General features: G+C 37.7%; 2 protein-coding genes, 1 long non-coding RNA gene and 1 pseudogene across 5 annotated transcripts; all 4 read right to left on the reverse strand.

Moving 5' to 3' along the window:
• Positions 1 to 467: 467 nt before the first annotated feature.
• Positions 468 to 2,545, reverse strand: LOC103339797 (expansin-A9-like). Its single transcript, XM_008243145.3, has 3 exons — positions 2,263 to 2,545; positions 1,480 to 1,798; positions 468 to 1,117 (listed from the first exon to the last, which is right to left on the reverse strand). The coding sequence occupies exons 1-3, from the start codon at positions 2,480 to 2,482 to the stop codon at positions 808 to 810; spliced, it is 849 nt and encodes a 282-aa protein (XP_008241367.2). The 5' UTR covers positions 2,483 to 2,545; the 3' UTR covers positions 468 to 807.
• A 128-nt stretch (positions 2,546 to 2,673) lies between these two features.
• Positions 2,674 to 7,063, reverse strand: LOC103339870 (uncharacterized). 3 transcript variants are annotated; one of them, XM_089043159.1, is made up of 8 exons: positions 6,660 to 7,063; positions 5,915 to 6,047; positions 5,185 to 5,825; positions 4,860 to 4,988; positions 4,675 to 4,724; positions 4,475 to 4,572; positions 3,293 to 3,725; positions 2,674 to 3,196 (listed from the first exon to the last, which is right to left on the reverse strand). In XM_089043159.1, the coding sequence occupies exons 3-7, from the start codon at positions 5,202 to 5,204 to the stop codon at positions 3,639 to 3,641; spliced, it is 384 nt and encodes a 127-aa protein (XP_088899285.1). In that variant the 5' UTR covers positions 5,205 to 5,825; positions 5,915 to 6,047; positions 6,660 to 7,063; the 3' UTR covers positions 2,674 to 3,196; positions 3,293 to 3,638. The 3 variants fall into 3 exon arrangements, 2 of the variants coding, with proteins under 2 accessions (XP_088899285.1, XP_088899286.1); XM_089043160.1 differs by adding an exon at positions 6,302 to 6,363 and having other exon boundaries at positions 3,293 to 4,572; positions 4,675 to 4,988; positions 5,181 to 5,285; positions 5,715 to 5,825; positions 6,580 to 7,063; XR_016122856.1 differs by lacking the exon at positions 2,674 to 3,196 and having other exon boundaries at positions 3,204 to 4,572; positions 4,675 to 4,988; positions 5,181 to 5,825.
• A 193-nt stretch (positions 7,064 to 7,256) lies between these two features.
• On the reverse strand, positions 7,257 to 8,208 carry LOC148914673 (uncharacterized; annotated as a pseudogene).
• A 3,172-nt stretch (positions 8,209 to 11,380) lies between these two features.
• Positions 11,381 to 13,131, reverse strand: LOC148914674 (uncharacterized). Its single transcript, XR_016122704.1, has 4 exons — positions 12,333 to 13,131; positions 12,119 to 12,199; positions 11,819 to 12,003; positions 11,381 to 11,668 (listed from the first exon to the last, which is right to left on the reverse strand). It is a non-coding gene; the product is annotated as an uncharacterized LOC148914674 (long non-coding RNA).
• Between the last annotated feature and the right edge of the window lie 2,081 nt (positions 13,132 to 15,212).

Genomic DNA, 15,212 nt, shown 5'->3' on the forward strand with positions numbered 1-15,212 from the left:
TTGGGCCTCAACAAAAACTAAATAATAAAACTAGTTTCTTGGCACATGCGCGAGCATGTGCCAATTGTTTTCTTTTTTCTTTTTTCTTTTATTTTTAGAATTAAGAAAAAATAACATGGGTAGTTATTTTCCATAAAAGTAGGACATATTATCTGATTTTGCTTTATATATATAAAATACTTAAAAACAAAGAAAAAAAAGTATATGTTTCCTTCTATCCCTCCCCCTTCGACCTCCGGTGACAAATGAGAGAGGGGAAGGATGGTTTCAAGATGCCAAGAATCTACAAATTCCAAGCACTTCAACGGCCCAAATCTAAAGGATATTTCACATCCGAAGTTGGAAAGGTGACGATAGTGACGAACAAGAAGCCACCGTGTCTGACGGCGCCGCTAGGGTTAGGGTTTCTCGGCTTGTTGAAGAACAGAGATGACAATGACGAAACTACGGGTAAATTAGAAACTGTGACAGACATGTCTTTTTTCCTTTCCCATTTAATCTTTCTGAGTACTGAGGGTGAATGAGGAGAGGGAGAGAATGGTGGCCGGGTTGCTGAGGGAGTTGGGTGGTGAATGTACACACGTAGTTAAAGTCCCCATATTATACATGAGAGGAATTTCTAAAAACTACTTCATTAACTCTCTTTACATGATGAGGGTTAAATATGTTACAATTTTTTCCTTCAAAAAATGAAAGAGGAAATTCACCCAAAAAATATAAAATTCCTACAATGGATAGCCAGCAAGCATATTTACAATTTTTACAAACTCAACCATGAGGGGTCAAGAAGAAACCTGCAAGTTTTGTCTACTTGAAATTCTTGCCTTCGAAGGTCTGCCCAAACTGCCAATTGTTGGGGGCAACATGCCATGACGTTGAGTATCTTCCATCGCTCCCTCTGACTCGGAAGGTCAACGACTCACCGACCATCTTGGCGTCGGTCTCCCACTTCTGACCCCACAGCCGCTTCATTGCTGTCCATTTGAGGTTCTTGTTGCCCTTCACTTGCAAGCTCGTCACTTCCCCAGCTCCTCCCACATTCCACACCAGCACTTGGTTGAAATATGGGTTCCCAGTTATTGTGAACTTTATACCTCCTTTCCTCAGGCATGGAACCCTGCAAATTATTCAAATCATATATTTACATTAAACCCTAGTTAGTTGACCAAAAAAAAAAAAAAAAAAAAAACTAGTTAACTTTGATTCAAAACATTCTATTATCTTGACATTGCCATTACTTTCTGTCTCATTTCATAGGTGAGAGTTGGATTATAAAGCATTTTCAGTTGGAATAAAAGATATGGGCCCCAAAATCTCATAACCAACCCTGATATTTTTCATGCCTATATCTTAACATTCCCATTAATTTTTCCATCCTTTTTTTGTTTTGATAAATTTTTCCATTTCCCACAAATTTTTTTTTCTTCATATTTTTATTTACCAAGGAGGAGTAGTAAAAAAGAATGTAATTACATTTACCTGCGGTACATGATAGGAACAATGCCAGCCTTGTACTCGGCAATTTTGGCGAAGACAGGCTTGGCTATGTCAAAATGCTCGCGCGGAGGATTGCACCATCCTCCATTGTCACTTGCTTGGTTCCAGTTTGGCGGGCAATTGTTGGTACCGGTGACCATGAGAGTTGGCTGCCCTGGCTTGCACCACTTAGGGTCGTCCACACATTTGATCTCGTAGCATGACCCGCATCCCTGCCCTTTGTTGAACAATGCCTCGCTCAATGCGGTTGTTTCTAGGCCATATCCTTCTTTTACCACGTCCTCGTATCCACAAGCTCCCCCTGCATTATTCATCAAAATCATTAGTCTTGATAATGATTTGATTGTTGGAGAATAAGTATATATCCTAATTGAGATCATATTAGTATGGAATTTGGTGTGTTACACTAAGAAATTAGAGTATAATATATGTACCACATTATAAACAGAGACTAGAGATGTGGGTTTTATCTTTCTCAGAGAATAAAGAGGTGATTCACAGTGCGATACATAAATATGATAGAGATAGTTCACAAGTAAAAATTATAATTCTCTACGAATTTTAATTTTTACATGGTTGATCTTTAAAAAGAATAAAAATTGGGGATGAAGGTTTGAACTCATAGCTAGGTGGAAAGAAATATATCACCAGACCAACAGCCAGGTGGTCACATTTCAATCTCTTTAAACAAAGCGATTTTTTTTTCTTGGAAGATGAAGCAAAGAATGTCTAGAAAAATAGAAGAAGCAAATTATATATTCATACCAAAGGTTCCAGAGCCCCCTTCATAGAATGTGGCATGAGCATGCTTCCAAGCACCGGGAGCGAACTGTGGCCTGTGGTGGTGGTTGTGGGCAACTACATGAATATCATGCCCATCGCCCTTTGAAAATTTGGCAGCCCTTCTCCATTCAACGGTTGCAGGGACAACATCAGCCACCAAACAAAGAAAGATGAGCAGCAACAAGCACATTTTATATGGCATTTTTATTTGTATGTAGAAGATTTGGTTCTTGGTTTTTCAATTCTATTTGCTTTAGATTCTTGTGCTGCGCCAGATTTTTATATGGTTGTAGAATTTAGGCAGTGTCACGATTAGTTCGGTTAAATTGGTTTTGGAAGGATGCAAGTGATCCGGGTCGTTACAATGCTGCTATTATTTCACAAGGATAAATATTTAGATATGAAGATATATAGTAGTTTCTATAAATTAACAAAATTCTACAAACAGGACGTGAAAGTTTTTATTTAGCTTCTTCTGCTTTGTGGTATAATCGCATCGTTTCTCTAGGTTCCTCACAAGGTCTACGGTGGCACCTACCCAACAGCAAGCCGTTGATCTTATATCGGTCGTCAATGTGACTGAAATCATCATCCACCGACCCCGCGACCGCGGTAAGCAATCGAGAGATAAAATTTTAAAAAATTTGGTATATATAAGTCCAAAATCGAAAACAGAATTTGGATGAAAACAAAATATATGCAGCTCATGAGAATGTCTGAGAATTGGTCAGGTGAGTAGACTCTAAGAAGGGGATTCATGTAATAGTTTTCAATGAAATCACTGGTCCCTGCACTTAGAAGGTGAATAGCTCCAGATAATATGGCATTGGCTTTAGCTCCTCCCACCATACTCACCACTTCATTTTGATACTACCTGTAGTTATTTATTCAGCTGCCCGGTCAGCGAAATGGCACCCTACAAAACCAAAGATGGATCAACATATCAACACGAGAGAGAGAGAGAGAGAGAGAGAGAATGTCTACATATAACCTATACTTGAAAGCAGCTCACGATTAACAAAGGTGGCTCTTCTCACTGCAATTTCGAGAGGCTAGAGGCGCTCTAGAGCCAGCTCCTTGGTTGTCTGGTTGATATTAGATACAATGGGAGCATTCACAACATCTTTCGTGTTCAAACTCAGCCAATTAAATGGAAGTGGTAGCATTGACAAAGATCTTTCACGCCCAAACAGTAATTCCACCGCAGCATATTCAATACAACTAGATCATATTAACCCATCATCCACTTGGAGTGCATGTACTTGAGCCACATTAGAATCAGAAGGAAGATGGGGCACTTCCCCTCCGATTGAGAATGGTGCTGGGCCGAGCACAACTTCTGGAGCAGCCGGTTCAGATCAACCCCAAAGGTGACATTTCCATGTGCATGACTCCCAATGAAATAAGGATCTTGAGTATATCTCTTCTGTGTGTGATCCCTTCTCCTGGTCTCACCATAGTTTATTTATTTATTGAAGGGAAGCTGCAGATTTAGGTATTTATAATTTTAAAATACTCGAATTAACCCAATAGAATTCGTTATAGTAGCATTGAAGGTGAGACAATTTTCCCGCATTTAGGATAATTCGGGAAGTGATGGAACCATAGTGTAAGTTTTGAAGACAACGCAGCACAATCAGGCAAAAGGTCGAGATCAGACAATGAGGAATTCAGCAAAAGATTTTAGTTGCTTTGGTTGGTTCGTGTCCAGATTGTTGTATCCCCTTTTTTATTCTAAAGTTGTTCACAGACACGATCACAGGCACGCACTCTAGTAAGGAATTTAACAATTTCACGTTTAATACTCGTATTGTACACGTACATACATATTTTTCATGTTTAATACACTTGTTTGTTACAAAATTTTCAATATTATACAAAAAAGTACTCACGTATTATTGAATAAAAATAAAAATAAAAATAAAATAAAATAAAATATTTAAATCCTAATTATTTACTAAGTAAATAATATTTAAAACATAACTATTAATTAAAGTAACTGAAAAAGAGAAATTCAGATTATGGTATTCAATGGGTATAGCCGCACGGCTACACTTTAAAAACATTTCTACTTAAACCGTACAGCATGGCAGCTATACTGTTGAAAAATTCTATTTATGGAGTATAGCCGTTGCGCGACACATTTGAAAAATTCTATTTATTAGTATGGCCGCACAGAGTAATGACTCATTACCTCACTCTGAATTTTTGCAATATGGCAAGCTAGACCCATCTTCGAAAAGAATTTCTTTGTTCCAACAAAGTATAAGGGGCCGTGATTGCTATAGAGGCCTGGAAAATCAAAGATCCCATAACTATAGGTGCCACAACGCTAAATGTCGACTGAACAGGGGATAAGAACAAAGTCCAAAGAGAAAAATAAATTTTCTTTACCCGGAATAAGCAGATAGACAAATGAGCTAGGCAATGTGTGCTCCCCATTCCTGAAGTATATAGCATGACATACAAGCAATAGGAATATACAAGAATAGACTAAACAGATATGATAACAAATTGAACACAGTTCCTTAACAGGGCCAACCATCCAGTGCAGTGGAGCTATTATATTAGCTTGGTACCTTATTCCTGCAAGCAACTCCAAGAATCTTGCTGTACCATCTTCCACACCAAGCATGCCAGGAGTGCGCGGTAACCATCCAATATCGTCAGATGAACCTTGCAATGTTTTCTGTACTCGAGATACCAGGCTGACAAATGCAAAAATGAAGCTCAACTATGAGAACCTAAAAGAATGAAACAATGACTTGTAATTAAAAGCAATGAATTATTTGCACTGAGTAAAACAGAATCCAATCTGAACTAAAACTAAAAGAAACTATTCATAGACTCTATGGAATACGGGTCCATCAGTTTGCATAATTGAAATATACTTCTTTTACCTACAAATTTGAAGATGAGCACATCTAACGTACACGACAGAACTTCTCCAACAAGAAATTGCCAATCTCTAAGCAAATTGTTAACCGTGTAATGGTAGTGTCAACCTACATCAAGATGAAGCAACATCACCAATCTAACAATGGAGATGACTAGATTGAGATTCGAGAAATGCAAAACAGTTACAGTAAGTCATACTTCTGATAAACACTTTGTAATTAGAAAGGGAAGGAGGTGAAAAAGGTTAAATATTACAATTAATCATTCAGTTCACTTAAAAGTAGATGGGCTCATGATGTTTTCTCATGAAAACTAGATTAATTGCCTGACCTCAGTTATTTAATGCATACTCAAGTCTTCAAAGATTGATATTGAAGAAAGCTAATAGCACAAAACGGTATTACCCTTTAAAAATGAGGGGGACATCTGTATAATTGAAATTGGTTTCTACAATTTTAGATCTTGTATTTCCATAGGCTCTGAGGCTCTTCTTTCACTGGTTTCAGGGTTACAAGGTTTTGAAGGTGATGAACAACCTTCAGAAAATGATTTACAAATGCCGTGTCTCAATGATCTTAAATGCTGTCCTGCAGAAATGACCAGCAAATCATCTGAGTATCTATCAGCATCTCTGACCGCAAGATCCTCTGCAATAACATCATTTCCAAATCCATCCATAACATTATAAGAAGATGCATGAGTGTGCATACATGTAAGAATAGTAGAAAGAACTCACCTATAAATTGAATAAATCGACGACTTATATAACTAGCCAGTGTCAATAGACGGGTGAAAATGTCATCCATTGATGAGTAGAATCCCAGACTATCAAAAAGAAGACTTGCGCTCCACACAGTATCATTATAGGCCTGATACAAGGACCTATATTAGATCTTTAAGCACAAGGTCTGAATCAACCTGAAAAAACTAAAGATGCCATAACCTTATTCCTTATGTGGGATAACATAAAAAAGAAATTGAAAAAATCGATAAGCTAATTATAATTTCTTAGCTAATCTTGATCAAGAATAAGAAAGTTACAATAGAGAAGAGATACAAAACATACAGAAAAAGTAGAGATAATTTGCAATAATGCACAATCGTAAAATTGAAAATTACTCACTGCGAGAGGCATTTCAGATATTTCATTTTCAATATAGACATCACCTATTAATTCTTCGAATCCTGAATTATGCAACAAAACTATTAAGGTGATGCTACAAGACAACTTAAAAGGACGAAACTTTGACACAATCAGTATATAACAATAAGAACCCAGATGAGTAAATCAATCATATGATGAGAAATACACAACAAATCATCCCCATTCTTTCAACATACTGAACTTAACTAACTCATCATCAAAACAAAATGTAATAAAGATATCAGATAGCAACTTACAGTCAAAGAAGGACAATCTGCAGAACCCAGAAACAGCCTGTGGCTCAGCAGACCCTAAACCCGGGAAATGGCACACGTACCTGGAAAAAATGCGACAGACCCACCCTGGCACCCAGACCCGCCTAGAGCCGCCCAGAGCCGCTTAGTGCCGCCTAGACCAGCCAAGCGCCGCCTAGACCAGCCAAGCGCCGCCTAGACCCGCCTAGCGCCGCCTAGACCTGCCTGGCGCAGCCCAGACCCTCCTAGGGCCGCCCTGACCTGCCCAGGCTGATTTTTTTTAAACCTCTCACTACGACTATTCGTCGGCACAGGTTTATCCCGGCCGAATTTGCAATATCTCCCGACGAAATTGCTTTGGCAGAGTTCGGTTTCGTTGGGAGAGGTCTAATCCGTCAATCGCCGGGATAGAACTTTGCCGACGAAAGTTCGTCGGTAGAGGTTTTCTCTCTTTTTAAAAATAAAAAAAATAAATTTTGAATTTTAAACAAATAATTGGGCGTGCGGCTATAATTTGAATTTTAAACAAAATTTGAAAAATTCTATTCATAGAATATAGCCGTGCGGCTATATTGCGAATAATTTTATATATAAAAAAGTGTATAGCCGCCCGGCTTTATAGAGGTCTTTTTATTTATTTATTTATTTATTTTAATAAATAGTATAGCCGAGCGGCTATACTATTTACAGGGGCCTATGCTTGCCTCAGAGTGGAAAGAAACTAGAGGAATTTGCTCAAATGGCAGCTTGTGCTTCATGATGAACTCCTTTTGCTTCTCATAAGTAAGATCCTCCAGTGCTCGAATGTCACCCTACAATGCAAATATGAATTGAGATGTTTCCAAACACAACTTGTAATTCTCCACTTGTTTAGTATATACACAAAGGACTTTCAACATGCTCAGGTATTGGTGCTACGACCTTAATTAGCTTGCATATCAAAAGCTCCATGATCCTGTGGGTTTCTTTGTCCGCAATCTGGCCTCGCGAAGAACATCAAAAGCCAAGGGTGTGCCACCATAGGGGCACACGTGCTAAACCAGCAACTTTGTCTTTCAAATCACACCAGTAGATTGAAAATGCAGCTGCAGCTGCAGCATCAACGCCGCCCTTGCTGTGCCCCAGCAGCATCACATGCTTGTCGGATCCCTAGTAAAGCTCCTCAACGTATTGCTTGAGTTCCCATGCATTGTGCTCAACAGATGCCTTCAGCCAAGAAAACATATGAAAAGGGAAGACAAATTGCACAAAACTCAGTCAGCAATGATCATTACCTTACTGTGAATTTTTGCAATATGGCAAGCTAGACCCATCTTCGAAAAGAATTTCTTTGTTCCAACAAAGTATAAGGGGCCGTGATTGCTAAAGAGGCCTGGAAAATCAAAGTTCCCATAACTATAGGTGCCACAACGCTAAATGTGGATTGAACAGGGGAGAAGAACAAAGTCCAAAGGGAAAACTAAATTTTCTTTACCCGGAATAAGCAGATAGACAAATGAGCTAGGCAATGTGTGCTCCCCATTCCTGAAGTATATAGCATGACATACAAGCAATAGGAATATACAAGAATAGACTAAACAGATATGATAACAAAATTGAACATAGTTCATTAACAGGTCCAACCATCTAGTGCAGTGGAGCTACTGTATTCGCTTGGCACCCTATTCCTGCAAGCAATTGTATTTATGGAGTATAGCCGTTCGGCTATACGTTTGAAAAATTCAATTCATATAGTATAGCCTCGCGGCGATACTCTTTTCAAATAGGCGGGTCCTTTTTTAGTTTATAAATAAATAGTCTCGCCATGCGGCTATAAGCCGAATTTTTTTTTATATAGAAAAGAGTATAGCCGCACGCCTTACTGGGGTCGTTTTTAATTCTTTTTTATAAATAGTATAGCCGAGCGGATATACACGTTACATAGATACTGTGATATTTCTTTCATAATTGTTTTTCCCTGATTTTTGTATATTGATAAGAGTAGTTTAGAGAATTATTCATTATTATTAGGCAATTACCCAAGTCTCTATTGTCCCATTTCGAGGTTTTACTTTTCCAAAATTATTACCCGTATAAAGAATTTAGATTTTTCATGTTTAATACACTTGTTTTTTTACAAATTTTTCAATAATACACACAAAATTCACATATTATTCACAAAATACTCACATATTATTGAATAAAAATAAAATATATTTAAATATATAAATACTAATTATTCACTAAGATGGGCTATGCAAACCTTATTGGTCTTATACTTTATGTGGATACTTATATAACGTGCTTGAGCATTCTAACACTGAGAACATCCTGTAGAACTTTTTTTTCTGCTTGTGGAAATGGATGTTTGACCCACTTGTGCCAGTATTAAATTGAGAGATACATGAGTCAGGATTATTTATCTGTAAATTTGTAGGTTTATATTTTATGTTTTGTTCTGTTTTCTTTTCTTTGTGCATCATGCATGCTACACCTTGTAGATGGATAAAGAGCAAGTTGTGGAAAAACCTCATCCTTTTTATTTAGAGTACGTACATTGATTATGTCGTGCTGTAATTTTCAGTGACGTTACCTTTCAGCATGTGACTTGTACTCAAACCAAAATTAATCTTGCGGAAAGATTTGTGATTTCCTTTTAAGACATTTCAGTACAAACACTACATGGTGAATCTCTGTACTATATGCATTTGATGTTTGTTCCTTCTAAAAGATTTTCATGAGAAGTATGCATGTTTTAATGTCAAGCTCTGAGTATCGATAATTATTTCGGGTTTCTAGATTACTTTATACAAATTCAGGACTTTCCGTATTGGCATTATCATCTAATGCTGTACACAAGCTCTGGAAATGGCAAAGAAACGAACGAAACACGACTAAGGTATTAGAATTCCTAACAGAGATGGTTGCATTTTGTAACTTTTTATGTATCCTTAAGCTTGCCATTTACTAAAATGTTTGTTTCTTGTAGGCCACAGCTAGTACTGTACCACAATTGTGGCAACCTGCAAGTTGAATATTGATGACCAATGATATAAGCGATACAAACCCTGAAGATGCTGTTCGATGCTTTGCACTTTCAAAGGAGGACGCATATGTTATGTCTGCTTCAGGGGGGAAAATATCCCTTTTCAATATGATGTCATTTAATGTAGGTTGTTTCCTCTGAACATTCCTCTCGTTAGACATATCTAGCGCACTGGTTGATTAATTTAAGATAAGATACTGAATATGCATCGTCTATGAAACTTTTGAAGTGCCATGCATAAGACAATCTAAAAAGACAGAGGTGCTTCTGTACCATCCTTCAAAATGCTTACTCCACCATCTACTTTGCACACACCTATTGAAAATTAGGGAAAAAAAAAAAAGAATCAGATTTTTCAATCTACCCACCAATATTTCTTCCATCCAAATTTACAATGTTCAGGTTGATGAGGTCTCTGTTCACTGAACTTAAATTTGTCAGTTTGTGATGATATCTGGAATATGGGATTGCTTATAATCTGGCTGCTCCTCTCACAGGTTAAAACCAAGCTAAAAGGTCATCAAAAAGGCATAACAGGCCTTGCCTTTTCTCATGTTCTTAATGTGCTTGTATCGTCGGGCTCTGATTCCCACGTATGAATGTGCGAGTCTATATCTGTGCATGTCACTGTGCCTTTAAGGCTATAAGCAATGAACTAGTGACTAACAGAAGTAACTTATCACATGTAGCCAAGCCAAAACGGATCAATGTAGTATTCAGATAGTTTATAGTTCAACTTCATAGGAAAGGAAACTGATTCCCTGGTTGCATTTGACGATTCACATTGAAATCATTTCATTTATCCGTAAGTGGAGAATGCTTTTCTAAAATGCATTTCTCTAGAATTGTGGTTTCCTTAGTCACTTAGGTGTTGCTCGCCTCAGGACTCTCTTGCTTTTAACCAATATAGTCTCTCTGTTTCTGTCCTTGAACTTCATGCAAGAGAAGCTTCAATAATTTGACTAGGTGTTGGTACTAATCACACATTTATAAATTGCCTATGTGATTGTAGAAATGTGATGGTGGAGACGAGGATTATGGTGGTAAGACTGCTACTATAGGTGATTAGCCCTAGCAATGAGCACAAAAGGCTGGTGGTGCCGGTGAGTAAGTTAAAAATCTGAAAATATTTTTTCAATTTTTTATTTATAAAATGTTTGTGTTATGTTGATGCTTCTAGGTCTGAACTTGAGTCACACAACAAGGCCAAGCATAGTGTTGAGGGTGATACCTTAATTTTGTGAAGGTTTTGGTGGTGATCGGTTATGGTTTTTTACGTTTAAACCTCAGTTTTTCTATTTCTTTAACTTTGATTAATAATTTTCTTTAAGAACACTACTTTTAACTGTTTCTTTATTGTCAGCCACTTTGATTTACCACTTTTCATTCCAAAATGAATCTCGCGCACTAATTGGGTCAAATTACTCTTGGTTTACATTGAACTTGTATACTTAATGCCGGAATACTTGCTCTATTGGTCGTGAGCCTTGATTGCTATGGCTAATGTCTTAATGAAAAATTGACCTGCAATAATCCTCATAGCTAGTCATAGTCCAATTTCCTGTAAGCTTACAGAAAGTGCTTGCTCTATGAACCCTTCTTAGTTTTATAAGCCGCAGCATTGGGATTTCCTTCTTGATTTGATATAGAACTGTGACATTGATCTCCATCTTCACTTTTATGCCGAGGCTGCAAACCGTGTGCGCTGTGCTACCATAGAAATGGTTACAAGCCATGATTCTGCCAATGTCTTTAACTTAACATTCAGGGCCAAACACATGTACAATAATTTATGTATGTATATTTTTAAAATCATTAGAAAACATTATATAAGCTACTCATACGTAGAAAAGAAAATAACATTATACAGCTGAATTGAAACAAAATTTAAAACCTCTATACATAATCAGGAGGTTTGGACCTCATCATGATCAAGGCTATATCACCTATCATCTCAGGTGAAACATTTTAAGTCATGTAGATTTGTCCTACAGAACTTTATAATCTTGGTCGCTTATGTATGTTCCTGTAGAAGCCTCTGCTTTTCATCCGTACGAGTATATACACCTGCAATGAGAGAGAGAGAGAGAGAGAGAATTAATATATATATATATATATATATATGTTGACAGATTTTCTTCTCATTAGTCATTGACTCATTGCGGAGAGAATTATCTCAGATGAAAATGGAAATATATTAAGCTCCATTATACTTACAGAGTTAAGGTTGAAATTAGAACTCTATGTATGCAAAGCATTACACTGGTAAAGGATCTTGTTCGAGGATTTCCTTTCCTGTAATTCCATCTTTCAAAGTTTAAGTAAACATTGTAGTCCTTCTCGGGGGGTGGATTTTGAGGGTCCACTGTAAATGGCTCCCTAAATGGCACAACACTTTTAACCTGCAAATGAGTTTATAAGCATCTCAGAATCTGCGAAAGCTTTTAACTTCCAAAAATAGCAAAATACAGCCACAGCACACAGCACACAATTAAGGGACATAAGTCGGGCTGTGACCTCAAATGTCTCGCCAGATGCATAGGGGCTTTCCAACGCTGCAACACAAACATGAGCAACCTCCTCTCTTGATATCTTACCCTGCATATATATATAAATACTATAAATCATAACATTCATATATTATTACTATTATAAGGGAAAGAAAGAGCAATACATGTCATCACAGGCATACAACAAAGAGAGAATAGTTATCTTCTGTTTGATTATACACCGTTATATTGTCTCCTTGGTAAAAAATGAGATCTGCTCCGGCAGGCTCCTCAGTTAATAATGCACAAGGCCTCACAATTGTATATGGTATTCCACTTTCCCGTATTAAATCCCCCCCTGCTCCAAAACTTATCAATGTACAAAATTAAAGAGCTAAATCTGACCCAGAAATAGAAAAAGAACAGAAAAGAGCTAAGAAGTAGTATTTTGAAACACTGATTATATATAAAAATATCAAATAGCTTGCATTGAATTAGTATGAAACCTTCAACTTGAATGTCAGGATAAAATCCAATTCCTTGTTTAAACGAACAGCAGGAGGATGTTTACTTAGATCAAGTCCAGGCCTGTCAGGTCGGGTAATTCCTGCAGAACCAACGTGTACGAACCCACACGGAACACAAGCAAAGATGTTCTTTAAAGACTAAAACAGAAAGTGCACCTAGCAGATCAATTATTTTTAGTCATAAGAAGATAATCCAACAAAATGAAAAGAATGTGAAACCTGGGAGTAATAGGACTCTTTTAGATATGCTCGTATGCTTGATAATGGGAGCTTAAATGCCCCTTCCACAAAAGTAGGATTCAGTTTCCCATCAAATTCAAACTTGCTAAACATGATTTGCCATAATTTTGAATCCCATCAATAAACATAGAAGAAAATGAAGTGAAAGAATAGACTAAAAGAAAGTGGCTGCAGAAATGTGCCTGCAATGACATAATATTGCTGGGGTCAAAAAAGGTGGCGCATCTTATACAGTTCTTGCTCGAAATATCGGCTTCAATGAAGAAAATGGCACACGTACCTGGAAAAAATGCAACAGACCCACCCTGGCACCCAGACCCTAAACCCTAACGAACCAGACCCACCCTGGCACCCAAACCCGCCTAGACCCGCCTAGACCCTCCTAGCGCCGCCTAGACCCGACCAGCGCCGCCTAGACCCGCCCAGCACCGCCTAGCGCCTCCTAGACCCGCCTAGACCCGCCTAGCGCAGCCCTAACCCTCCTATCGCAGCCCTGACCCGCCCAGGCCGCCTAGGCAGATTTTTCGTAATGCAGAGTATGGATTGGAAGGAATGGTTTCAACAAGAGGGGATGTGTACAGTTTTGGAATTGTAGTGATGGAAACATTCACAAGAAGGAAGCCAACAAATGAGATGTTTGTTGGGGAAATGAATTTAAAGCAATTGATTGCAAACTCACTATTACCAGATGCAGAGGTAATACCAAATTGTTCTTTCTGAGTTCTATGCTGTAATCACACTTTTATAAATTGCCTATGTGATTGTAGAAATGTGATGGTAGAGATGAGGATGATGGTGGTAAGACTCCTAGCTACTATAGCTGATTAGCCCAAGCAATGAGCACTAAAGTCTGGTGGTGGTGAGGAAGTTAAAGTTGTAATTAACAGTCTTTTTTCTATTCTTTCATTTCTTTCATGATGGTTTTTATGTGTGTATTATGTTGATGTCTGGGCTACAGACCAGTGCCTTTAGTAGTAAACTAGCTTTCATCGTTTAGTCCGTCTGTTCTATTAAGTCTATTTTAGAGGTATTTACAATGTTAATTGAATTGTAGCCACCGAGTTCTTTCAAGGTCCTACAATATATTTATTATGTGATCTTTCTCTTTCATGATGGATATAGTTGATGCTGTCCAAGAAGCAACTAGCATCATGGGTGGAAAGCATTTGAAAGTTTAATGCTGATTCTTGCGAATAATTGATATAGTTGCCTCCTAACCCACCCCAAGTGTGGCGCACATAAGTTTCCTTTGTTTAATTGTGCTCTCCGTGTCAGCCGCCACCCCCACTACTGCTGTTGGCAAATACGGTGACTCTGATGAATTCAAATTTTACACCTTATTGAAATGCCCAAAGCCAGTTCAGTGGCGAAAAAAATAAAATTATAATTGGATTGTAGCCACCGAATTCTGACGAGGTCTTTCTTAACGAGTTTCTCTAACCTCGAGCACTTTTGTTTTGTAGTTTTTTTATATAAGAAATTAATTAACTCTATCCGCTCTCATGGTTTCCAAGATACAACAAAATATTACTTTGTCAAAGAGGAGCGACTTGGTAATCAATTCATTTGCCAGTCTCTGAATATAAGAAATTGATTACATACACGATTACTCATTTATTACTCTTTAGTTAATCTCAGCTCAGGTGTTAATAAGAAATCTGCTTAACTGGTGCTTTTTCTCCAACAGCTGCTTTAATCAATTTTAAGTCTGAGTACGAGGTTTCTTAGCCTACAACTGCTTTTTGCATCTATGTCTTTTCTCCTTAATGTAGACACGAACTTAAGCCAATGTTTCATTCACATGCAATAGATTTTCTTCTGTATTAAAATTTTAAGAAATTTGTTCTTTTTGAAAGTTATAATCAACTGGAACAAAAGTGGGTTAGTTCCCATTACTTAGTAGATAATTCTCAACAAAAATACAAAACAATTTATCATTATTGGTGCATGAAATACGAAGATTTTGAAATGGAAATTGTAACTTTCTCTCTCATATCTCTCCATCTGTCCACAGTATTTACTGACTATTTGGTCATCTCACAACATTTGGGTCTTTTCGTTTTCATTATTCTTCTACTTGCGGAAAATGTGTCCTCATCTATTTGAAAAATTGTACTCCAGTTCCATAGGCCGTGGTCATTGATTGACCACTCCTCATCGAGCATGATGCCCTTAATCGCGAAGTAGGCAGCGTTGCTATAGGATAAGGTCTCAGAAAATATGTATGCCTCATTCCGATTTGGACCTTCACCTGGATCCTATTTAGCTTCGCTACATTGCCTGCCACTGCAGCATCGTCTGCATTTGTCTTGTTGGCTCCTGATGCAGCATCTATCTAATTGGCTGCTGCTGCTG

The sequence above is a fragment of the Prunus mume genome, linkage group LG8 (genome assembly GCF_029339155.1).
Source record: "Prunus mume cultivar Tortuosa linkage group LG8, ASM2933915v1, whole genome shotgun sequence".
NCBI lineage: Eukaryota > Viridiplantae > Streptophyta > Magnoliopsida > Rosales > Rosaceae > Prunus > Prunus mume.